A 27681-nucleotide genomic window follows, 5' to 3' on the forward strand; every position below is an offset into this window, starting at 1 on the left:
ACTTTTAGGGTTCTGTGTTACTCTGATGATAACTTTCAATTGTTTTCACAACAATGGGAAGTCTTTTATCAGCAGTTGAATTCATGCATTGTTGCCAACTCAGCTGGGCTGAACAAAATATGAATGTACAATAATATGGCTGACCAGCAGAGGGAGTTTTGCTCATTTACGTTTTTGGGGATTTTGGGATCTGTGTAAATTTGGCCTGAGAGGCACATTTCATTTGTTACCCCTTGGGATGTAATTAACTTGATGAATTAAAAAGACACTGAACAATCTTTGCAATTAGCAGTGGCTCTCATATCGTCAGATGAGCTGTATAGATGTCGTTGGGGAGGTGGAGATCTACTGATCGCTTTCCCTGCAAGCTGTTTTCATCAAGTTAAAATATAATTGAGACTCTCTGCATAATTACAGCATGTTTGCCTAATTTACCCCCTCTGAATTCAAGGTTTACTGTTAGGTTGATAGCAGTGTTTGCTGGTGTGTTTTGGGTAACCACAAAAGTGTCCGAGGCATGATAAAATCATATAGGCCTAACATGCATGTTTTTCTGTGACAGAGCTATTTTATACTTGTGTTAGTGTATAAAATGTAATGTTATGTTAGTGTATAAAAAGCATGTGTTTATTTACTGGGTCATTAGTATCACACTTGCAAGATGCTCCAATAAATGTGACCATGGATTTATACATAATCTGAAATCTGAATGAATAAGCTTTCCATTGATGTATGGTTTGTTAGGATCGGACAATATTTGGCTGAGATACAACTATTTGAAAATCTGGAATCTGAGGGTGCAAAAAAATCTAAATATTGAGAAAATCGCCTTTAAAGTTGTCCAAATGAATTCTTAGCCATGCATATTACTAATAAAAAACGACGTTTTGATATATTTACAGTAGCAAATTTACAAAATATCTTCATGGAATATGATCTTAAAATACTAATGATTTTTGCCATAAAAGAAAAATCTATAATTTTGACCCATACAGTGTATTTTTGGCTATTGCTACAAATATATCCCAGCGACTTAAGGCTGGAATACACTACACGACTTTTAAAATCTGAACAGATTTTTTAAAACACTAGGCATCATACACTTACCGACTTTGTAAATAGTGACAAAGGAAAACTGGGCATCATACACTACACCACTGAAGATCATACACTACCAGACTTTATAGTTGTTCCGATCACAACAAACTAATGCAGAAACGTGCGCCTTTCTACTAGGAGACGGATGACAAATGAAAACATACCTGTTCTAAAATCGGCTGAAAATATCAAACATGTTTGATATCCTCCGACTGGATAGAATCAAAGTCTGGAGCTAAAAAATCGGAGTCTGTAACCATCATACACTACGCGATTTTCTGTGGAATCTGTCAGCTGTAATCTGCAGACTGGCTCCGACTTTCCTCAACTAGCATCAATTTGTTCAGACTGTAAAATCGGGGGAAAATTTGGGCAAAAATCGCGTAGTGTATTCCAGGCTTAAAGACTGGTTTTGTGGTCCAGGGTCACAAATATGAAGATTTGAAGACATTACTTGAAATGAATATTATAATATTTAGGCCTATATACGCTTCCCTTGCTATATTTAAAAAAAAAAAAAAAAAAAAAACTATATTAGCCTAAGAACTCAAAACTAGCCAGTAAACATAATTGGCCATAAACTTCAAAACATTCATTTGGTATTAACTTCGAACAGTGCGTTGTATGCAAAGAAATGTTGCTTCAATAATTTTTCCCCACAGGTGTTTCACTGTACACGGCTACAGACGCGACGCGTTTAATCCTGAAGTCTCAGGCAGTCGACCAATCACAGTCTTTGTTTACGTCAGCATTCCATCACTTCTGCAGTGTAGAGAAGAGAGCGTTTTGGTCGCGTTGCGTCGCGTCACGTTGCGTACGTAACAAACGCCGAAAAGTTCAGCAGCTGCTGTCAGTTTCAGTTCCTGCTTCAGCTCGCGTGTTTCAGTCTCCCCCTGGGCAAATAACTCGGCGTTGTTTTTATTGCTTTTAAATGTTTATGCTTTGGGGAGGATCTGAATATGGATTATATTCAGTCGTTCAGAGACGCGATCACTGGTAAAATCTGGCCTGTTACCGTGAGAGAAGTTCAGTTTAAAGACTACTCTGATGCAGAAACGCCTCTGGAGAAAGCGCATGAAACACACACTGCAGGTATTAGTTTTGTGTTCCTCTCAAAAGTTTTACAAACGGGTTGAAACGTAATAGTTGTTGCTCTTGTTGCGCGCCTGTAAATATTGACAGTGCAACATGGCTGCAGTTCTACAGTGAGTTATTATTAAGAGAGTTTTTACGTGTCAGCTGCCCTCCTGTGCATTTGCATTGCATTTGACTGGTGAACTTTTGTGAGGAAGAGTTAAGAGTTCATATCCTGGCTTTACAGTACACTTAGAAGCATTTGGTATTGTAAAGTTTATTGCTGCATCTTTGCTCTAGTTTTGTTTTCTCAGACTCTGCTGACATATTCATGGTTCCTCGAAATTTTTTAAAGTACATTCAATGTCTCTAATGAATATATATTTGTCTATTTTGGTTATGATCATAAATATATATATTATATCAACTTTATATATAATATTTAATCAGCTGTAGATGCTTGCAGTTTCTTCACTTAGTTGTGAAGTGTGACAGAATCATAAACATTACAGAATGACGCGATTCTAAATTGGTAACACTTTAGTTTAGGGACCAATTCTCACTAAAAGCTAGTTGCTTATTAACATGCATATTACTAGCATATTAGCTGTTTATTAGTATAAAGCGCATATTATTCTGCGTGACCATATTTTAGATCCTAGAATCCTACTCCTCACCTAAACCTAACAACCGCCTTATAACTATTAATACGCAGCAAATTAGGAGTTTATTGAGGCAAAAGTTGTAGTTAGTTAGTTAATAATGAGAATTTGTCCCCAAACTAAATTTAGCATTCACATTTAGCATTTCATGGATATTAAAAAGTCATGCAGATTTGGAATAATGTAAATATTTTTTTAAAAATCATGAACCAACTGATAAAGCAATGGAATTATATTGGTCAAACTCTGTAGGAACCCTTCATATTGTATTGGCACTGATAGATTATTACTTCTCGACCACCTTAAAAATAGTCCATGTATACATGTCTCTGCAGTTTTGTAAAGACGTCCTAAGTGCTGTGAACTCTTGCATCGACAGCAGACTCTGTGTTATGTATTTCTGTCACAGTGGGCTGTGAGTCAGGTTAATTGCAAGGACTAATTAGGCCAGAGGACAGCTGGGAGGCATGATGATATATGCTGTATGATGATAGACATGTTTCATCTGATAGCAATTTTGCAATCCTGTTTATTCTGCAGTAGATATACAGTCATGGCCAAAAATATCGGCACCCTTGGTAAATATGATCAAAGAAGGATGTGAAAATTAATCTGCATTGTTAATCCTTTTGATATTTTATTAAAAAAAATCATAAAAATCTAACCTTTCATTGGATAATAAGAATTTTAAATGGGGGGAAATATCATTATGAAATAAAAAAATTTCTCTAATACACGTTGGCCACAATTAACGGCACCCTTTAACGGCATACTTTTTGAAACCTCCATTTGCCAGTTTAACAGCTCTGAAGTTTCTCCTATAATGCCTGATGAGGTTAGAGAACACCTGACAAGAGATCAGAGACCATTCCTTCATCCAGAATCACTCCAGACCCTTTAGATTCCCAGCTTCATGTTGGTGCTTCTCTTCAGTTCACCCACTCATTTTCTATAGGGTTCAGGTCAGAGGACTGGAATGGCCAGCAGAAGCTTGGTTTTGTGCTCAGTGACCCATTTTTGTGTTGTTTTTGAGGTTTGTGTTTGGATTATTGTACGGTTGGAAGATCCAAACATGGCCCATTATAAGATTTCTAACAGAGTCAGTCACTTATTGATTTTTTTTATCTGTTGGTATTTGATGCCATGTGTCTAAACAAGATGTCCGGGACCTCGAGCAGAAATATAGGCCCACAACATCAAAAATACAGCAGTATATTTTATTGTACACATGGGGTACTTTTTATCCCTGTGTTCACCAAACCCAACTTGAGTGTTTGCTGCTAAAAAGCTAATTTTTTAGTTTCATCTGACCATAGAAGCCAGTCTTATTTGAAGTTCCTGTCCTGTCTGATAACTGAATATGCTGGAGTTTGTTTTTGGATGAGCGAGGAGAATTTTTCTTGAAACCCTCCCAAACAATATGTGGTGATGTAGGTGCTGTTTGACAATTTTTTTTTAAAGGTTTTCTGACCCTGAGACTCAAATATTTTCTGCAATTCTCCAGCTGTGGTCCTTGGAGAGTCTTTAACCTCTCAAACTCTCCTTCTCACCGTGCATTAGGACAATATAGACACACAGGGCCTAAAACTAACTTTTTGCCACACCTGCCAATGGCCGGTGACATGATCAAATGTACCGGTCAAAATATTTTTTTACCGGCCATGAAACTCTTTTTGCAAAAACAGGCAGTCATTACTACTACAATGACTAAACATATTTACAATGTTTTTAATTTGTCCTTAACTTTACTTACAAGAAAAAAAGCAAACAGATTTATTGATTTATCATCTTTTTTTTTTTTATGTCCCTCAAAAACGGCAAACAGAGCAGGCCATTGTGTTACGCCTGTTTCACACATACTCAGTTTGCAGTGCAAATGTGGTGTGTATTTTTTCCACACCCATGTTGACAGATTAGAGCAGGGCTATTCAATTAGCTTCATTTGAGGGTCATATTGAACTGAAAATTTAAAAGGGGCCAAGGAGATGGGGGTCGTCCCGATCTCTTTCTGGTGGGACCTATAAAATTTGAAATTAAATTGAAATCTAAAATCTATAAAAGGTTAACATTAGTGCTTTCTGTCAATCGATTAAAAAAAATCACACATTTTTTTGTAATTAATCATGATTAATCACATATTTATATTGTCATAATTTCACATTGAACCTACAAATTAATGTAGAAACAACATAAAGATAGTATATTTTAAATATGTTTTTAATGGCATCTTTTTACTAAGTAGCCTATTATTAATGAAGTATTGATACCAATACTACTACTGCATGGTGTCTCTATTAAATGTATTTTCCCTCAATTTGACCTATTAATTATAGCTATTCAACATTATAGTATAATTAAAAGCCATTATTTTTTACATTTAATAGGCTCTGAAATATTAAGTGATTTTAAAACAATATTCACATAAACTATAAATTGCATATGCACAAGCTATACAGATTATTTATTAATCAGCGACTAGAGCAGTTGAGTGATTTCTCTTTTTCTTTTGTTCCTTGATTTACATCAATGACAGACTTCAGCAGGTTTTACTTTAAAAGCAGCGCTGTGTCTTTAAAACCTGATGCACATGAAGCAGATCTGACACATATCTTCTCCAAACTCTTTACGGTCATTTAAGACTTTATAACTTATTTAAGACTACGTTTACGAGGTAACTCGCCAAAACCGCGTATTTTGACATAATTGTGTGTGTTTTCGTCCGTTGAAGTGCTACTGGTGCGCTGTGTACTGCGGCTCGGTGTATGTGTACAGGCCGTGGTACAGATGAACGTAGTCTACTTCACTGCACCGTTTAGCCGGCGTAACCCCAGGTGTGTGTCTAATAAATAAAGAAGGGAAAAGTTAATCTTCCGAAATGAAGCAGCAATAACTTCTCAGGTAAAGTTATTAGAACCGTGTCTAGGGACAAGCTGGCCATCACACTGCTCTGACCTTATCAGCCCGTTTGTATCCTATTATTCGATTCGCTCTGGTCGTTTATGACAGAACAGCTAACCAATCATGAGCTCATCTTTGGAAAATATTATTTTATTATTTACTTACGTCAGAAACAGCGAATCCCTTTTAAAACTGGCTGTTGTTTTCACTACATTGCATTGTTATATTTCGGAAAAGTTTTACCCGCCAACTGGTGACTGACACTGTTACATTTACTCGCCAGCGTTGATTTTTACTCGCATTTGGCGCTTGGCGAGTGTTAATTTTATGCCCTGTAGACACACGTCCTCTTCCAGGCAGTTTCGTAACATTTTATGTTGATTGAAAATTCTTAATTATTGCCCTGATGGTGGAAATGGGAATTTTCACTGCTCTAGCTCTTTTCTTAAAGCCACTTCACTAATTTGTGAAGCTCAATTATCTTTTGCTGCACATCAGAAATATATTCTCTGGTTTTTCTCATTGTGATGGATGATTAAGGGAATTTGGGCTTTGTTTTCTCTCCTATTTATATTTCTGTGAAACAGGAAGCCATGGCTGGATAATTTCATTTTCATAATCACCCTGGAGTGCTCAAAATTTTGAATATGAATGGGAATATACTTCAGAGATATTTTACTCATAGGAATTTCTAGGGGTGCCAATAATTGTGTCCAACGTGTATTTGAGAAAAGCATTTATTTCATAATGATATTTCCCCCCATTTTAAATTCTTATTATCCAATGAAAGGTTAGATTTTTGTGAATTTTTTTAATAAAAGATCAAAAGGATTAACAATGCAGATTTATTTTCACAGCCTTCTTTGATCATATTTACCAAGGGTGCCGATATTTTTGGCCATGACTGTAGGTTGATATACAATAGTTTGTTATTTAATCAATTTAAAAATGTATTTTTTTCCTGTGATGGCAAAACTGAATTTTCAGCAGTCATTACTCCAGTCTTTAGTGGTCTCACTGCAGTCTCACATGGTCCTTCAGAAATCATTCTAATATGCTGATTTACTGTAACATAAGTAACATTTCTTATTATTATCAATTTTGAAAACAGTTGTGCTGCTTCATATTTTTATGGAAACCGTTATTCTTTTTTCCAAAATTCTTTGATGAATAGAATGTTCAAAATAATAGCATTTATTTTAAATATAATTGTTATTTGTAACAGTTAAAAAGTCTTTACCTTCAAGTTTTGATTAATCTAATGTGCCCTTTCTGAATAGAAGTATTAATTTCCTTTTTTTTTTTTTTTTTTTTTTAATGATACTGACCCCAAAATTTTCAACGGTAGTGACAGTGTATAATAGTATATTAATAAACATGTTTTTTGGTTGCATTTCAAGAGCTATCTTGTCTTGTGTATACTGTTACATTACCTTGACATACTGTTCGATTTTGGTCATACAACCCAATTCTAGGCCAGAGAAGAGTAAAATGTAAGGATTTGACTGCTGTGAAATTGTCAAAGTACAGGAAATAGCATTGCACCATTAGTTCACCACAACATTCAGTTAGACACATAAAAGGATAACCGCAGCAGACAATATTGCTGTCCTTACCATTTGACACTTATCAAAGTGGTGCAATGCCGATAGCACCGTGTAAGCCCATTTGCATAAATGGATTAAAAAACACAGAGATAAAAACAAATGGAGCTCATCCTTGTGTAAACAGTAACTAACTGTGGGAAATCACATTTCTGCATTGCAAAATGAAGCATTGCTTAAATACAGTGGGGAATGATGGTGTTTCAATTTAGCATTTTTTAAATTTAAAGCAAATATTTTTCATGAATTAATATTTATAATCATGATAAACATTATCAGATATTTTCATTCATTAGTCATTAATGATATGATATCAGCCCCAAATGCTCAGTGGTGGAATTTCAGAAGTCATTCTATTTATAAATGTGCATGCGTTCCCAAAACAATGAAATAATGGCACAGCGTTTTCTGAAGCGCCTCTGGCCCCTCATTACGGGAGAGGAACCGGTCTAAAGAATGAGTGGGCCACACTGATGCCGTGCTGGAAGCGCAGGGAGTCCATTAGCATACATCTGTACTGGCTTTAGATGGACGTGGGAGGCACAAGACGCGTCCTGCTTTTCTCTAGATCACCCCCAAAGATGAATGGGGTGTGTGGGTGTGTTTTCATTACTGAGTTAAGACTAATTCCTCGGCGCATTAGCCAGTACTGTGCTGTGACAACCCAAGAGGTCATGTGTGGATTCCAAAACAGGTAGAACTGAAGCTAGCATGCCATGACTGCTCATGTGCTGATTTTATCTGTAAAACTACCTGTCTGACTACCTGTCCTTGGACACAGGTATTATTATGATAATGCTATATATCACAAAAGTCATTTTGTACTTATAATAATAGTCATTAGGATGCATTTTGAGTAATTTCTTAATTATGTAATGCTTTTTAATCTATTAAATGTAAATTAAAATGTATGAATATTAATATAATTTAATAAATTAAACAATGACAAAAAATGCATCCTAATGACTGTTGTGATATTCATATATTTTAAGGAATTTAGTAAATGTTAAATATAATTTAATGTGATATTAATATTATTATTTACATATATAATACATTAAACAAATTTATTGATAGTGTTATTTTAGTACTATTTAGGTACAATTATAGTTTTTATTAAATAAAATATTAGTATTAAATAAGATATGAATATTTTAATGCACATTTAGTGCATTTAAAATGTAATTTAATGTTCTATGATTAACTATATATTAATATTATTATTATTATTTATATTAAAATGATGTACTTATATTTTCCCGTGTATGATGCATTAAATGTATTAACATATTATTTTAGTACCGTTAAGTAGGGGTGTGCGATAATTGAAAAAAAATGATATCTCGATATTTTGGGGATTTTTTCGATGACGATATTTTGCCGAGTGTGTTATTGTGCTGATATCTGACTACCGTGGACAGCTACCATTTTTGATATTCTTCATATTCTGTGTGGTCAGTTCACATCAGTGATTGAAATTAATCTTTTCATATAAGTTTAAATTCATTTTTACCTTTTATGAGCAATATTACCTTTAAAAAAGCCATTTTTTCATCTTTTGAATCAAATTGTTACATTTAATCAGTCAGTTAGAATAATAAGACATTTAGGCTGTTACCAAACAAATGAAACCAGTATCAACAAAATTAATCTTTGCAGAAGTTGCATCTGAATTGGCATTTAGATGTATTTACACGCTGTTTAATGCAGCTCAGAGGGACATGGAGTGCTTTAAACTGCAGTTACAAATGCATAATGTTTTGATATTTTAAACATAAAACACTGAATACTGATGTTTGAAGTTATTTTAAAATGAAAAGATACTTTAAATGTGAAATTAAAATCGCCAGTACGTGGCAGCAAGTCACTGTTCTCAAGTGAGTCATTGCGACTGAACCGAATCATTTAAACGGTTGATTCATTCAGGAACGAAACACCGTCATGTTGCTCAGAGACGCAAAGCAGTGCTGTCGCTGTTTGGAATTATTTTTTGTTGGCGAAATAGAGCCAAAACAGGCAATATGGTGTCTAAAACGTAAGTCTCTTAATATTAACTTATTGTTTATCGAACTGTTGTATAAAATCAATATCACATTTGTAATCATGCTTATTTTTGAAGAAAAAAACGGCACTCTTCATGTGATTTTAATCATATGAAATGATATATATATACGCATTTTCTGCCCCCGTATCTTGAATTTTGTGATCATTCTTAATGCATTTTATTAGACTGAATCATGCAGTGAAAGAACACATTCTAAATGCGCATGCGCCCTAGTCTAGACTTCACGGCGTAATGTAAGTGTGCACTCCGTACTGAAGGTGTTCTGTTTGGTTTTGCGAAATACTCGATAATGTCAAATTGCACATCGTTAAAACAACAATTACGATATTATCGCAGACGATATACTATATCGCACACCCCTACCATTGAGACACTTTTATAGTTTTTATGTCTATATAGTTTTTATTAATTTTTGTTTCAGTTTTAGTGATACTTATTATAGTACATCGTTAAACTAAATAAAATTGTTGCATTGATAACTAACTGAAATAAGCTTACCTTTTTAATGCTTTTATTTTATTTCAGTTAAAGTTTATTTTTATTTCAAGTAATATATATATATATATAGACATAAAATGAAATGCATATTTTGCATTTTAAATATTTAACAAATGAAGGATACGTCATCTCATTTGATTACTTTCTGTTTTGTTTGGAACTTGAATGTAAACCAAAAGGAAAATGAAACATGAGCATTGACTCCATAGACATCACCTTTGAACTTCATTGATTGCTAGAAAGCATTGAGGCCCCAGCGGTGTGTATTTTGCGCTCGTCTAGACTAAATGCTAAAGTAGCAGGGAGGGTTTACGCTCAGCGGATCAAACTTTGCCCCCTGTTCAATAACCTTTTAAATTCTGACTAAGCATCCAGGGCCGTCGTGCGTCAAAGGCCGAGGGAGCTGTTTACCTGCAGCACAGCGGCTGATCTTTCAGCTCCAGTCTGCGCTCTGGGGCTTTTTTTTTCCCCTGACCTGCATTATTTGTCCTGCTTTCCCAATGGTGGATATGGATTTAGCTCTAAAGCTGCCACATGCAGTGAGATGAAGAATAGTTAAAGCGTCTCTGCTGAAGGGAAGTGTTGAGCTAGACGTCACGTCTCATCCCAATGTGCTCTTTAGTCATGCCAATAAATTTGAAGAAGACTCTTTTTTTTTTTTTTTTTTTTTGCCGTGTAAGTCATAGGTCATCTCTTAGAAATCATGCATCATACCTCTCACATGAAGACCTGGAACACAATGCATATGTTCCAAGTAGCATACTATCATACTATTATTTTTGTAGTATACTGAAGTGTGTGTGTGTGTGTGAGATCTGACAAAAGATCTGGCAAACTATCCAACGTGTTTTTGCAGCGTTGAGTAATGTAGCCGAAGACATATCTGTTGATTTCTTCAACACAATGGCCAATCAGAAATGCTGTAGTTTTTCAGAATTCACTCACCGCTAAAGTCGCCAGAGTGTTGCATGCTCGTGAATCATCTCATGACTAACTAAATATAGACGCGATGTAAATAAGAGATTCATTGTGTAGTTTAGAGAGCTTGATTATAACTGAACTTTGTGAGATTGCAATGAACTTTGATGAGTGATCCTTTTAGTGATGATAAAGGGAGCACGCTTTGTGTGTTTTCTAGGCAATAATCTATTCAGAATTTGAATGAAACTAGTTTTTCGGACACATACATGCTGCAAAGTTTTGGGAATGATGCTGGATTCTTTCTCGAAATATCAGCCTAAAAATGGAAGGCCATCAACTGACACTTAACACGGGAAAGCATCGCCATTCAAATCAGCAGCAAGAGTTAAGCTCCACAAACGCAGGAAACCTCTTTAAGTTATTCTTCACTGCGCTCTATTGACACAATGCGTAGCTATATGGTAGCGCATTGTTTTGATGCATACATCCGAAAAATATTTCTTTTTCGTTTGCTTTTTTGCTTTTTTGCTTTTTTTACTTGATAGATTTTCATCATCAATTAACTTCTATTAACTAAATTAAATCAGTATTTGGTGTGACCATCCTTTGCGTTTAAAGCATATATATATGTATATGTAAACATAAACTTTTATTTTGAATCGATGAATTGTGATTAATCATACTTGCAGCTATACTTTTATTATTTAAGTGCCTTATATAAGTGCTATTTAATTGCATATATAACCAAGGTGTATATTCCAAACTTATATTGTTGTTGTTGTTGTTTTCTCTTTTTCGTTTTCATTTAGTTTTTTTTTTTTTTTCTGCAAAGGGACTGCCTATGAAAATGAGCCTTTTGGCTATTTTGGGTGCATTTACATTTATTTGAATGTTGATTCATGTACATTGTCCTTTTTATATAAATAATAAATATTATATTAAATAAATATTTACGTTTTTTAATTCTTTAATTGATTTTTCATATATGATGTGCATAGAGATTCTAAATGAATCCCAGAATCATTTTTGCACTAGCTCGTTTAAATGAATCATCCGATTCATTTTACACAATATTACAAAATGATTCCTGATATGATAACTCAATGCAACTAGCTAAATTGAAGCTACAGCTGCAGTTTATTATCGCATGCTGTTTTACATACTTTTTTAAACAGTATTGGTACTAAACAAAGCCATTGCCTTTTTCCTCTTATTTTTTAGTTATGTTCTTTGACAGAATAATTTAATCATTAATGATTTGTGTTTAATCAACAAATATCCCATTGTTCAATTCACTATTCAGCCTTCCAACCAAACTCTGATGTCTTCAGCGGTTCTCAGAAGCTCACATTAAGAGCAGAGTTGAACTCACTACAGCAGTGTAGAGGCTGACTTTAGCCACTGCTTTATTTGATTTGCAAACTAAATAGTGCTCACTAAAGCAATAACCGAGTGGATGGAGGGATCTTGCTGCGATTAGTCACCCTGGAGTGAGTGCTAATGAGAGGCTCTGGTGTAGGTGACACACGCGGAGCCACTGACAGGATCGGGGTTTGATTAATTGACCTGGGGTGGGTGTTAATGAGGGAAAGGAACAGGCCGTGTGGAGTTCAGCATTTCCCCTGACGTAGAATTCAAACTGCAGTACCAGCAAACACACACATACACACCAGCTACTGTGACAGTCTGGGCCGTGACAAATGCCGGGGACTTTGAGCTGTTCGGTTCAGTGAGCAACTTTGCCGTGTTTTTCCCATAGCTGTTACTTCTCCCTTTGCTAAACGGGTCATATGATGGAACACGATTCATTGTAAGTCTGGTGTACCATGTAGACATATTCTAACAACTTATTCTAACATTAAAACTAAGCAATAACAGCTTGTTCAGAAATCATCTTAATTATAACGTCACAACTAACAGTAACATGTGACCGGCCACATTTGGTCATTCCACATATATTCGCTACTTTCTGTTCTAGGTGAGAAGTCATGACAAAAGAAAAAAAAAATTTGGGGTTTAAATCTAGACCAAATGTGTTTTTTTATATATATAAACTATGTAAAATTGCATCTGAAGGTTTTTGAGATTTTTTTTCCTCAATAAATATAAATTAGTATAATTAAATAGTATAATAATTAATTCTATAAAATAAAAAAAATATTTTTTCTAAGCTAGATTCAAAATGAATTTGGTTTAAAAATAAAGCCACAGTCTGAATAGTAACAGCCTCAGTGTGTATATAGAAGTCTTAAAGCTACAGTAGCAAAAATAGCCTTTTTAATTTTAAGTTTCAGAGAGAGGATGGAATATGGTCATGAAAATCTAAATTGTGACTCTTTCTAGTGCAAAGAAAGACTAAAATTATAACTGAATCTCAGAGAGAAAAATAAAACTAAAAGTTCTTAATATGTCCCCTTAAGCACAAAAAATATGAGTGAAATTCCTGAGTAAAGAAAGTGATGAAATGGAAAGCATATGTGTGCCAACTTTTCCTCCCAGTCATGACAAAGTGTGATTGCACACATGATTCTTTTCCTGTTTAACATTAATATTTTCAGTAGAATTAGTCAGAAATCAGATTACACGAATCCTGTGATTATATTACATAATGTGTTTAAATGTAAATGCATGATGCACTGCCACTGTTATGGGCACCCATATCAGTAATATGTTGCTAATACATGAGCTTTGTGAGACGTCTCAGCTTTATGTGAAGAAAGAATCTGAACTTGAGAACAACATGCAGTCGTATGAGCAAAAGCTCACATTAAAAATGTATGACTTTACTGTCAGAAAAGCATGTTATGTAGTTCATACTAGGACAGTGTGTACTGTAAACATAAGAGCTTTTTCATGCCTATAGATTCTCAAATCTGTATCTGGATGTCGAACACGACTTCACTTCAAGTGTGTGTCAAGTATCTCAGCCTTATATAAGTTGAGTCATCCTCTACAGCGAATGCTGTCACACAATTGCATTTATTTATATATTTACAGTATGTTGGTATGTGTCTTCACCAGTAAAGATGCTTTGTTTAGTACAGGTCTGTGTTGATGTATGAGGATTATAAGTCAAAAATAATAACATTGTTTGTATTGCTGTTTTTTTCTCCTTTTGTGTTTGAAAAGAATAACAGCATACATTTAGGATGACATGAGGAGAAGTAATGCTCTTTTTTTTGGGTTAGCTGTCCCTTTAAGTCCGATCTTGGAATAGTGAATCAGATTGTTTGTTCATTGTTGTTAAAATGAAGCAGAGTTTTGCACAGCAAATAACAAAGTCTCCACACAGCCATAGTCATCTCATTCCAGCACTCTCTCTGTGTGTGTGTGTGTGTGTGTGTGTGTACCACCTGCTTATTATGATGGGGCACTTGTTTCCAGCACCATTCTGAGCAGTAAATGAGAGCGGTCTAAGAATAACATCCGCCGGGTCGTTGCAGCTGCCGCTAACACAAGCCTGGTTGTTTTCTCTGTCACGCTGAAGTTGGTCGCATGCGTTCTGCGTCCTTGTGTGACAACAACGCCCAAATAAGGATCACACAACAAATACATAAAAATACATTTTCTTCAACTTTGATTGCAGTGTCAGATGTGTAATGTATTTTATTCCTGACTCTACAACTTTGCTTTGTAATTCAGCATGCACTATTTAATAGATACCTCACAGACATGAATGATACCTCAAATCATGCAGCTTGAACGTGTAAAAGAAGCTGAAGACGTTTGACAGAATTTCACCTATCACAACTTTATTTATTTAATTATTATTATTTTTTTAATCTCTTATTCTTACCAAGGGTGTAATTTTGGTCTAAAATACAGTAAAAACATTAATATTGTGAAATATTATTACAATTTACAGTAACTTTTCTATTTTAACATATTTTAAAATGTTGTTTCATATGATGCAAAGCTCAATTTTCAGCATCATTACTTCAGTCTACAGGTGTCACATGATCCTTCAGAAATCATTCTAATATAATCTAATATGCTGATTTGCTGCTCAAGAAACATTTCTTATTATTTTCAATGTTGAAAACAGTTATACTGCTTTTTTAAAACTGTATATATTTTATATTTATTGTATTTTTTTATTAGAAAGTTTGAATGCATTTATACATACAGCTATTATTTGAGATAGAAATTATTTTTAACAATGTAAACATCTTTACTGTCACTTTTTGTCATATTGTCATATTAATGTATCCTTGATTAGAAGTACTCATTTTAAAAAAAAAAAGTACAATTTCTTGTAAAATAATATATTAATTTGTATATTTTTTGTTTAAATATTATGATGCTTAATTTAAAAATAATTCAAAATTAAATCATAAGTAATCATAGGTATAAGAAATTATATATTATGTATTTATATGTAATATATATTATATGTTTATTTACAATTGTAATTGGATCATTATAAGCCATGCTATGTTATATGTTTGGCATATTGAGGCTTCTACATGTACAAACCTCATTCATAGGTATAACCTGTTATGCCTTATCACATTTTCATGGTTAAAGTCGCTGAATTTGCATACTTCACTGATAATTGATCCTCAAGACTGGGTTAATGTTTTTAGTATAACTGCCATAGACCATTAGAGCTGCATTTTTGAGAGCTTTTACTGCTTAAAATCATAAGTCTGAGGTGCACTTGTTTGTGTTTTTTATTTAATGAATGTGCATGTACAATTAGTGTTACATTTGCAGACAAAATAGGTAAAATGTTGCAAATGTATCTGGGTCAGGAATAATATTATTTCCTTTGCCACTGAAAGGAAAAAGAGAACAGCGTGTGACCTTGTCCCATATTTCCCACCTGTGTTATGTGACCACTGAACACTACTTCTTATTAGCAGTGGCCTTTATATTTAGAGAACAAAATGCTAGATAATCAGTGAGCCACAGTACAATGGCTGTGTTCCAAAACACAGTGAGCTGCCTACATAGGCAGCATTATAAGACATCATAGATGCAAATGCTGTTCCAAAAGTGTGATTTATGTGCCGCTGCCTATGTAGAGTGTTCCAAATCACTGACTTATGAGGTTACATTTGAGCTGGGATGCTTCATATGTAGAAAGTAGTGCAGCTCACTGGACTTGTGAACAAACCCAACGTGTCATGAGTACTGAGAACAAATGCATATTTATTCAAGAGATTTGTCATATTTTGTTGATGGAGAAACACAAAATCCATGGTCTCTGCAGCTCTGGAACATTCTGTGTGTGGCCAGTGTCCATCCAGAGCCACAGAGACCATGGATTTGGTGTCTCTCAGACACACATTGGGCTCTTTGTTTAGTTTTGATGTGGCAGCTCTTATCTCAGCGTGTGAAAAGCCTGGTTCAGACGATATACACACACATGTGAGGGTTCAATTCTAGACAATTTCACCGTTTTTCATGGAACTTATCTCTGCTGTGTGTGTTTTGCTCGCTGTGTTTCTCTCTCTGACTCATGCCTCGGTCAATGCTGTTGTACTGCAGCACACAGACATTAGCATATTTTTGCGATCTATTATCGGGGTGTTGTAAACATATGAATTATATTAATTATACCCCAAATTCTCTGTTTCTCTGTAATTGAGTCATTTAAAAATATATATATATGTTTTAGATTTACATTTCTGTGAATTTTTTTCTTGGGATATATATAGGCTATATATAGGCTATATATATATATATATATATATATATATATATATATATATATATATATATATATATATATATATAGTATGTCACAGAAGTGTGTACACCCCTCACATTTTTGTAAATATTTTATTATATCTTTTCATGTGACAACACTGAAGAAATGACACTTTGCTACAATGTAAAGTAGTGAGTGTACAGCTTGTATAACAGTGTAAATTTGCTGTCCCCTCAAAATAACTCAACACACAGCCATTAATGTCTAAACCGCTGGCCACAAAAGTGAGTACACCCCTAAGTGAAAATGTCCAAATTGGGCCCAAAGTGTCAATATTTTGTGTGGCCACCATTATTTTCCAGCACTGCCTTAACCCTCTTGGGCATGGAGTTCACCAGAGCTTCACAGGTTACCACTGGAGTCCTCTTCCACTCCTCCATGACGACATCACGGAGCTGGTGGATGTTAGAGACCTTGTGCTCCTCCACCTTCCATTTGAGGATGCCCCACAGATGCTCAATAGGGTTTAGGTCTGGAGACATGCTTGGCCAGTCCATCACCTTTACCCTCAACTACTTTAGCAAGGCAGTGGTTGTCTTGGAGGTGTATTTGGGGTCGTTATCATGTTGGAATAGAAGGGAGGGGATCATGCTCTGCTTCAGTATGTCACAGTGCATGTTGACATTCATGGTAGCACTCATGCAGCCCCAGACCATGACACTCCCACCACCATGCTTGACTGTAGGCAAGACACACTTGTCTTTGTACTCCTCACCTGGTTGCCGCCATACACGCTTGACACCATCTGAACCAAATAAGTTTATCTTGGTCTCATCAGACCACGGGACATGGTTCCAGTAATCCATGTCCTTAGTCTGCTTGTCGTCAGCAAACAGTTTGCAGGCTTTCTTGTGCATCATCTTTAGAAGAGGCTTCCTTCTGGGACGACAGCCATGCAGACCAATTTGATGCAGTGTGCGGCGTATGGTCTGAGCACTGACAGGCTGACCCCCCACCCCTTCAACCTCTGCAGCAATGCTGGCAGCACTCATACGTCTATTTCCCAAACACAACCTCTGGATATGATGTTGAGCATGTGCACTTTGGTCGACCATGGCGAGGCCTGTTCTGAGTGGAACCTGTCCTGTTAAACCGCTGTATGGTCTTGACCACCATGCTGCAGCTCAGTTTCAGGGTCTTGGCAATCTTCTTATAGCCTACGCCATCTTTATGTAGAGCAACGATTCTTTTTTTCAGATCCTTCAGAGAGTTCTTTGCCATGTTGAACTTCCAGTGACCAGTATGAGAGAGTGAGAGCGATAACACCAAATTTAACACACCTGCTCCCCATTCACACCTGAGACCTTGTAACACTAAAGAGTCACATGACACCGGGGAGAGAAAATGGCTAATTGGGCCCAATTTGGACATTTTCACTTAGGGGTGTACTCACTTTTGTGGCCAGTGGTTTAGACATTAATGGGTGTGTGTTGAGTTATTTTGAGGGGACAGCAAATTTACACTGTTGTACAAGCTGTACACTCACTACTTTACATTGTAGCAAAATGTCATTTCTTCAGTGTTGTCACATGAAAAGATATAATAAAATATTTACACAAATGTGAGGGGTGTACTCACTTCTGTGAGATACTATATGTATGTGTGTGAGTTTGTGTGTGTGTATAGAACACAGATGTATATTAAAAGAAAATTAAAGAAATATGTTCAAAGTGCTTTAGTACACAATTTTATATTTGATTTGATTTTGTTTTGTTTTATCCTTCAATTATGTTCTGCGCAGACTTCCTGTTTCATTTTAAAACATGTCAACACAGGAAGGGAAGCTGCAGAATTCTTTTCAGTTCCCATCCAATTCCAAATTCCTGAGCCTAATTATGAGCAATAATAACAGTACTGTCTACTATAGAAAATATAGTTTATATCTCTGAATGTGGGAATCACACATCATCCTTTGAATCAGTGCAGATCAGCTTTCTAAATATCATGACAATGTGTATTTCGGAGGCGAGTCGTCTCATTCAGTGACATGTACTGTAAATACAGAGAGATCAGCCACTGTCGCTGTTTGTCAGGTTACACTCTCAAACAGAGGCGTGAAAGCGCTGGATAAAAGATCAGTGTTCGTATCAGCGCTTGCGCTGGCCTGGTTTCTTTCGCTGCCGTCTCTTTGGTGTGAGCACAGAAATAGCAGGACGACTATGACTCATGGCTGCACAGCCGAGCGTCTCTCTGTCACACTTGTCACAAGTGCAGAACCTGTTAGACGGATTCTGGAGTTAATGTTAATGTGAAGACGGACTGACCGCCTGAAGCAGAGTGAACATGTGGGGGAATTGCTAACATCGCTCTCATAACCCTGAACATACACATGCACACCCATGAGCCTATATGCATACACATTAGTTCTAGTGGATGTACGTTTTGGTTTGATGATTGCAAACTGCATTTGAATGATCTGATATTGATCTTTTAATCTATTCCTTTCCAAAATTTTGGTCAACCTAAACATTGTTTGTAGCACACCTCATGTTCTGTAGATCTTGCTAATGTCCAAGTTCCTTGATAGTTCATCTCTTTTTTAAATGTCAATTTATTTTTGTTTGTTTGTTTATACCAGGGCTGAGTAGTATGATGAATGTAATCAACTGCTATTTGTAAATGCTGTGCAATTATTTGTTTGTCTCCCTTCATAATGACATTTTTGACATTTTAAAAATTTAAATTTTTTGTTATGTGGAAAAATCACACTGTAACATGGTCACAAAAAAGTGTGGGGGACAATTATTGTATATGTTTTGGTTCAATATACAGTGGGGCAAAAAAGTATTTAGTCAGCCACCAATTGTGCAAGTTCTCCCACTTAAAAAGATGAGAGAGGCCTGTAATTTTCATCATAGGTATACCTCAACTATGAGAGACAAAACGAGAAAAACAAATCCAGAAAATCACATTGTAGGATTTTTAAAGAATTAATTGGTAAATTCCTCGGTAAAATAAGTATTTGGTCACCTACAAACAAGCAAGATTTCTGGCTCTCACAGACCTGTAACTTCTTCTTTAAGAGGCTCCTCTGTCCTCCACTCGTTACCTGTATTAATGGCATCTGTTTGAACTCATTATCAGTATAAAAGACACCTGTCCACAACCTCAAACAGTCCGACTCCAAACTCCACCATGGCTAAGACCAAAGAGCTGTCAAAGGACACCAGAAACAAAATTGTAGACCTGCACCAGGCTGGGAAGACTGAATCTGCAATAGGTAAGCAGCTTGGTGTGAAGAAATCAACTGTGGGAGCAATTATTAGAAAATGGAAGACATACAAGACCACTGATCATCTCCCTCGATCTGGGGCTCCATGCAAGATCTCACCCAACTGTGAGCAAAAATCCCAGAACCACACGGGGGACCTAGTGAATGACCTGCAGAGAGCTGGGACCAAAGTAACAAAGGCTACCATCAGTAACACACTGCGCCGCCAGGGACTCACATCCTGCAGTGCCAGACGTGTCCCCCTGCTTAAGCCAGTACATGTCCGGCCCGTCTGAAGTTTGCTAGAGAGCATTTGGATGATCCAGAAGAGGATTGGGAGAATGTCATATGGTCAGATGAAACCAAAATAGAACTTTTTGGTAAAAACTCAACTTGTCGTGTTTGGAGGAGAAAGAATGCTGAGTTGCATCCAAAGAACACCATACCTACTGTGAAGCATGGGGTGGAAACATCATGCTTTGGGGCTGTTTTTCTGCAAAGGGACCAGGACGACTGATCCGTAAACGAAAGAATAAATGGGGCCATGTATCGTGAGATTTTGAGTGAAAACCTCCTTCCATCAGCAAGGGCATTGAAGATGAAACGTGGCTGGGTCTTTCAGCATGACAATGATCCCAAACACACCGCCTGGGCAACGAAGGAGTGGCTTCGTAGAAGCATTTCAAGGTCCTGGAGTGGCCCAGCCAGTCTCCAGATCTCAACCCCATCGAAAATCTTTGGAGTCCGTGTTGCCCAGCGACAGCCCCAAAACATTACTGCTCTAGAGGAGATCTGCATGGAGGAATGGGCCAAAATTCCAGCAACAGTGTGTGAAAACCTTGTGAAGACTTACAGAAAACGTTTGACCTCTGTCATTGCCAACAAAGGGTATATAACAAAGAATTGAGATTAAATTTTGTTATTGACCAAATACTTATTTTCCACCATAATTTGCAAATAAATTCTTTAAAAATCCTACAATGTGATTTTCTGGATTTTTTTTCTCATTTTGTCTCTCATAGTTGAGGTATACCTATGATGAAAATTACAGGCCTCTCTCATCTTTTTAAGTGGGAGAACTTGCACAATTGGTGGCTGACTAAATACTTTTTTGCCCCACTGTAATCTAATTTAATATAATCAATTTTATTGTAATAAATTAGAAATTTCAAATAATAAATAACTGAATATAATAAGAAATAAATTTTAATATTAGTTAATTATATCTTAATTTATTATTAATATCAGTGAATTTGTACATGTAGCACAGTTTCCACAAAAATCTTAAGCAACACAACTGTTTTCAACATTGATAATAATAAGAAATGTTTCTTGAGCACCAAATCATCATATTAGAATGATTTTAAGGATCATGTGACACTGAAGACTGGAGTTATGATGCTGAAAATTCAGCTTTGCACATGAATAAATTACATTTTAAAACGTATTAAAATATAAAAGGCCTATTTTTAAGTATTTTACAATATTTCTGTTTTCACTGATCAAATAAATGCAGCCTTGGTGAGCAGAGAGAGTTCTTTCTAAAACATAAAAAATGTAGAAACCCCAAACTTTTAAACAGCAGTACCCATTTCATGCTAGATTAACATATGTAATATAGAAGTAATTTCCTGAACATATCTAATAGTTCTCACAATAATTTTATTCCTCTAATAGTTATGTACATCAAAATGCACCATATTCACAGAGTGTGCAAACCCAGATTAGCTGATGTCAGTACTGAATTGGAAAATCAGTGCCAATACGTAACATAACCCTGTTTGCTTTACATAAGCCAGGCATTGAAATTGGTTTCAAAGACGCACAGAATCACAGCACAACACAAATGTGATACTGTCAGGTGGCAGCACTACGTCTCTCTCTGTCTCTCTCTCTCTCTCAGAGGTCAGGGTGGTCTCTGTCTGTTACGGCGCTTGCAGCAGCAGGAGGCATTGCAAGGTGAAGACACATCGGCTGTCATTGTGCTGAGCGGGAGAGAAAGAGAGGGAGACAGTGGGGAAAGGAGGGAGGGTGAGAGAGAGAGAGAGAGAAAAGCTGTGTTCTCTGGCTCACCGGAATCGCTCGTTCACACTCGCTGTTGACGGATGAGCCGTCGGTCGAGGCTGAGAGCTCGGCAGCTTGTGTCAAGCTGAGGGGAGAGCGGAACATGAACATAATGAGAACCTTCCCTCGCTTGCTTTCAGATACCGGCCAGAAGAAGACGCCGGAGAAGAAGGATGGAAGGCGGATGTCATTCCAGAGACCGAAGGGCACCATTGAGTATTCCGTAAGTGGGAACATCAATCCCTTTCCTTGTTATTTCTGTGCATGTGCTGTGCATTGTAGGCTTGTGTCTTGCAGATCTCATCCCGGCGCTGTTTACTCTGAGCATTTTTCCACATGTACCTGCGAGATTTCTGTGAGAGTTTGCACGAGGACTCTGTGTGTGTGTGTGTGTGTGTGTGTGTCCACAGGGATGAATTAAGAGCAAGTGTGCTTCTATCAGGGTTTAGGATGGCGAGACGCTGCATGAAGCCAAGCGAATGTTTACATCAGCCTGTTTATTTTCGCCGGTCTGCGTGTGAATGTTCTTATCAACATGCATTCCAGCAGAGTATTGCTGAATGACCTTCCTTTCTGCTTTTGCATTTCTATTGATTTGGCGAGCGCGTGTGCTGAGTGAGAGAGAGAGGGACCGCGTGAGCTTCGATTGTCTGTCTTAACAGCTTGTTGTGTTCTTGAAATGACCCTCAAATTCCAGCTGCGGGCAGAACGCGTCTCTCTCCCTAGTAACAGAGGAGCGTGTGGGTTGAGACGAGAACTGGAGTTCTGCCTGGAAGTGGAAAGAGACAGAGGAGAGGAAACTGCTGGCGGCTAGAGCTGTCATTTAGCCAGAAGATTGGAATGATACCGCTTTTCCACCAAAAACGGTGCCGGTGCTCATGCCGGAGCTGGCGCTCAGTCAGGCAATCTGATGAAGTTTCTCAGAAACGGCCCATGTTTACACTGACTTAGATGAACTGACTAGGTCACTGTGTTTGTTTACAAATCTTACGAGATGTGCAAAGTCCACTAGTCTGAATAAATACTCGATTTGACTAATAGATCAATTTAAAGACACAAAGTTTAATGCACAGCATGTTTTCAGTATGCTATTAAAAGCACTGTAGCTAAAAATATAAAAACTAAATATGTGTCTAAGAATAACGCTAAGTTAATCAACCTTGATATTCGATTAGTTGGTATTTGGATGCGCAGTAGACTAGTCAAGCATGGTGACCCATCCCTAATCCAAAGTCATTTCTTTTGTATGTGTAGTTTGATTTAAAAATATCAGTATTGTCTAATGTTATTAATATATATTTTAATATATTTTTAAATGTAATTTATTCCTGTGATGGCAAAGTTGTATTTTCAGCATCATTACTCTAGTCTTCAGTGTCACATGATCCTTCAACATTTCTTATTATTATCATTATTCACTATTATGAAAACAGTTGTGCTGTTTAATATTTTTGTGGAAAGCACATTTTTTCAGGATTCTTTGCCGAATGGAATTTTCAAAATAATTTGATCATTTATTTGAAATACAAATCTTTTTTAAATGTCTTTAATGTCTTTTTATCAGTTTAATGCATTCTTAACCTTAAACATTGGTGAACCTTGGTATATATATATAAATTAATTGAATTCACCACTTTTCTGAGAAATCAAATTCTAAAGCGCTGCATACTGTCAGTTTGCTAATGAAAGCATTGCTGCCAAAAAAAATTAAATAATAAAATATAATAAATCAGATAATATAAATTAATAATATAAATGTATTTTAAGAAAACTATTCAGTTGATAGACTTCTAGTAGACTAATCAGCTATTGTGACCAATTATAATCGTGTCATTGTGACTTAATCATTCAATTCCGCATCTTTTTGATATCATGAGTTACTCTTTTCATGGTTTACATTTATAACAAATAAAAATTCAGAGCAGTTCATCAGTTTATACAGTTTGAGACTAACTGGTCAGGCACCAGCACACTATCGGTGGAAAAGGGGCATCAGATTTGGTTCAAAACCGGCATCAGGTAGCTGTGGGATTGGATGCTGGTGTAGTTGATGTGCTCTGTTCGTCAGAGTCAGCGTTACTGCTGCTGCTGTCACAGTTCTGTTTCCAGACACTTCTGCTCTCCCCTCGGATCTGAGCAGGTGTCTGACACCCATCTCCCCCAACACACGCTGAAGATCCGTCTCTGTCGGCCGAAAGTGATTGACAGGGCCTTTGTTTTCCTTCGCAGAGCGTGAAAAGTGTGCAAGACGACAGCGGGGCATTTGTCACAGGGCATAAACAGCGTGTCATGAGGCTGTTGGTGAGGGGGTTAACATGAGAGAGATGGCAGATACGGCACTCATATCTCAGTCTTCCAGCTTGTCTTGCAGTCTTCCATTCCAAACCACACCACTGCAAAGATGGAGTGATGGATGTGATATTGAGAAGATGTTTGGATAATTATTGGACATGATGCGTAACCCTGAACACACAAATCATCTTTAAATGGATAGCTTAGCCGATAGTCTATATATCAATATTCTGTCATCGTTTACTCACCCTCATGTTGTTCCAAACATGTATGACTATCTTTTTTCTGTGGTTTCATTGTTTTTCTCCGTACATTGAAAGTCAGTGGGGTCTAGTGTTGATTTGGATCCCATTGACTTTCAATGTACGAGCAAAAGCAGTTCAAATATTCTGACATTGTTTTCATTTTGGGACACTTTCAGAGAAACTGCCTCCATTATTGTGAAAGCCTTGCCTCCTGCCACAGGTGATTGTCTTCATTGCTCTTTTCTCAAGATGCAGTCTCGACCTCAAGAGGGGTTGAAGGAGAGCTAAACTATTGTAGCCCATCTGCTCAGTCACTAATAACGCTCCGCAGGTCAGCGGGTTCTCACCATTGGCTGGTCTGTGGCCAATTAAAGTGGTTGGACTCCAGGAAAGAGCGAGAGAGACTGAGATCTCATTGGAGAGAAATAGTGAGGATTCAGCATCTGCTTTAATGCTTCCTGAGTCTGTTGATTCCTGTAGCAGTCTAGAGTCATTCTAACAGCACTGAAGTCATGTAGTTAGTGATTAAAGCTTATAGTCTCATTATGCATGATGCATACTGTGCACAAAATCAATAGACTTTCTGTGCATATTTATAATTGCATTGATTTGTGTTCAGCATCAGCAAATCATGCAAAAATCTCTTCTGTGCTCTTAAAAAACATTTCTGACTGTACATAAAGCTCATATGAGATTTTATCACAGGGCTGAGCTGTTTTAAATGCATTTAGGGTTAATGTGAAGAGCATTAGGCAGTGAATGCTTGTGACCAGGTTCACCAGTTGCCCCTTGACCTCCTGCTGACATTTGCCAAAACACGCTATTGGGACATCAAATTGGTGCACAAGTACTGTTGAGATCCAGTGGTTTCCGATAATACTTTGATATTTACCATAGTACTGAATGATTGTCATGTTCATGTACCATGGTTTTTCAAAGAATACCATGGTATTACGATGTCCAAAGCACGGTTGATATCTCTATAATAAGCGCTGGCTCATCTACGTCCTGCGTAGCAAGAGCGCCAATATCTTGCCAAGACTGCTGAGCTAAAATTAGTTCTTTAAGTGATCATCGACGCAGTTAGCCAGCATGTGCCATGAGGGTAGTAATGACAGCGTCACTATGGCAACTCTCATGCCACGGCAGCCGTGATGTCCCACGCAGTATGGAGCTCGTCTGATTTGACATTCTGCCTGATTGCACCGTTTGCTGGAATGTCATTTCCAGTTTGGTGAGCTGTGTGTTCTTTACAAGTATGAATCTCACAAAAACAAGAACATGTATGGATTGTATTTCATCCCAAAAAATTAAAAGAAAGAAATTGTTTTACTTAATGAAAACCAAGCTTATTATAGGAACAAAGGTTTTGCATTTTAACTGTATTTTTATAACAATTATTATCATTACCGAAATGCAAAAGAAAACATTACTGTAATGCAAAAGAAGATTGATATTTAATTGAAATAGTATAGAATATTATGTCATAATAAGTGCTGTCAAATCAATTAATCGCATCCAAAATAAAATATATTATATTTACATAATATATGTGTGTACTGTGTACATTTATATGTATATATAAATACACACACACACGTTTTAAGAAATATTTACATGTTATTATATATTATCAATTTCTTAAAGCTGCAGTCCGTAAATTTTGCCTCCTTTGTCGCCATCTCTGTTTGAAAACCTGGAATTGCAGCTCTGTGCGGAATTATCTTCCTTGCCTGGGATGTGCTCAATTTCTGAGTCTAATCAACTGTCATGCCATTCGAATTTCATATTAAGAAATTATGAATTATAAGAGTAAATTATGCTCCCTTCGAACTGGTTTTCTTTCAAATACAAATCTTGTGTAATCCCAGGCTATCTGTAATCAGAAGCACATTTAAAACTGGAATATAATTTAATTTCATTCACATGTGTTTCATAAACACAATGTCTTTTCTGGATTACAATCCGCCATCAAAATGATACATTAATTATTCTAGCTGCTGTGAGAAAAGGCTATAAACGATCCGCCACCTGCAGGATCCTCACGTACGATAGCCTAGTAGCCGGGACAACTTCTTTATGTTTACAGACATGATGTAATGACGCAGTGTCATGCTCGAATTTCCTGCAAAAACCTACCCGTACCACTCAAATTAGAAAACATTATTATAAGCTAACCGTTGTGAAACACTGGCTAGTTATGTACTTGCTCAAATATTGATTTCGGATCATTTTTAACTAGGGATGTTCATTTTAACCGTTTAACCGTTAACCGACCGATAAGAATTTTGACCGATTAATACAATCAGTTAAACGGTTTAAAGTTACTTATTTATTTTATTTTTTAGTGTAATTTAACAAAATATTTTAAAAGGTTTACAGCATGGTTAAAATAAGCTACGCGTATTAAAAAAAACAAAACGTTTTTTTAAAGAGAGAGAGAAAAAAAAAAACCATAAGTCGCATTTTATTATTTCATTCAGAAATAGGCCGACATGAATTACAAATATTATAATAAACACTGTAAACATTGCTATGCTATTTTAGTTCCCCTCACTCCTCAACAAATCCTTTCAATTAACAGTAGGCTATTTAGAAAAGAACAAGAATTAAAAATGTAAGAAGCTATAGCGACAAACCAAAACAAATTAAGGCTAAAACGAAACTGAAACCAATGTTGGGTCTCTCGTTCTACACAAAATCAAATGTTTCCGTATTCGCGTTGTATTTGAATGCCAAAATATTATTTACCTTTTATGTATAGGCCTACTTCACTCGCGTTCCAATATCCACGTAAAACAAAATGTTTTGCATAACTTCACGGCGTACGGTGATAACGCTTAACAGCACAGATTTTACTACATATTTAAACTGAGCAGTGTATTTTTGGGTTTTTTGCTGCATTGTCAAGGTAGAATGCTAAACTGTGTGCGGCGCTGGAGAAATCACTTTTTTTTCCCCTTCTAACAGTGGAAGCAACTACTCCTTTTAGTCATGAAGATAATCGGAATTGTAAAAGGTTAGGGTTGTTTGCTGCTTTTTGCACATGTAAAATTAATCCCCGGAAAACAAATGTTATTTTTAACGGGTCACAGACACTTATTCTTTCTAATTTAATTTTAGTACTAATTTAAAATAATCTTGTCGGTTAATGGTTAATAATTGGTTAATGAGCGTCGGTTGTCGGTTAGGAAAAATAACCGAAATGAACATCCCTATTTTTAACCAAAAACATTATGGACTGCAGCTTTAAATATGTATGTGTATATTTATATATACATGTAAATATACAAAGTACACACACATATTATGTAAACAAACTTTTATTTTGGA

At 36.3% G+C, this 27681-nt stretch overlaps 1 protein-coding gene across 5 annotated transcripts in view; it reads left to right on the top strand.

The window, feature by feature from the left end:
* oxr1a (oxidation resistance 1a) overlaps positions 1-27681 on the top strand; it is a 165351-nt gene that overhangs the window by 80417 nt on the left and 57253 nt on the right. For 4 of the 5 annotated variants that reach the window (XM_058745908.1, XM_058745909.1, XM_058745907.1 and 1 more), the window contains one exon: positions 21952-22034. In XM_058745908.1, the coding sequence (XP_058601891.1) occupies positions 21952-22034 (83 nt within the window). Of the gene's footprint in view, positions 1-1910; positions 2191-21951; positions 22035-27681 lie in introns of those variants that run through there. The other variant, XM_058745912.1, reaches the window with a different exon arrangement.

This window comes from Onychostoma macrolepis, chromosome 16 (genome assembly GCF_012432095.1).
Source record: "Onychostoma macrolepis isolate SWU-2019 chromosome 16, ASM1243209v1, whole genome shotgun sequence".
NCBI lineage: Eukaryota > Metazoa > Chordata > Actinopteri > Cypriniformes > Cyprinidae > Onychostoma > Onychostoma macrolepis.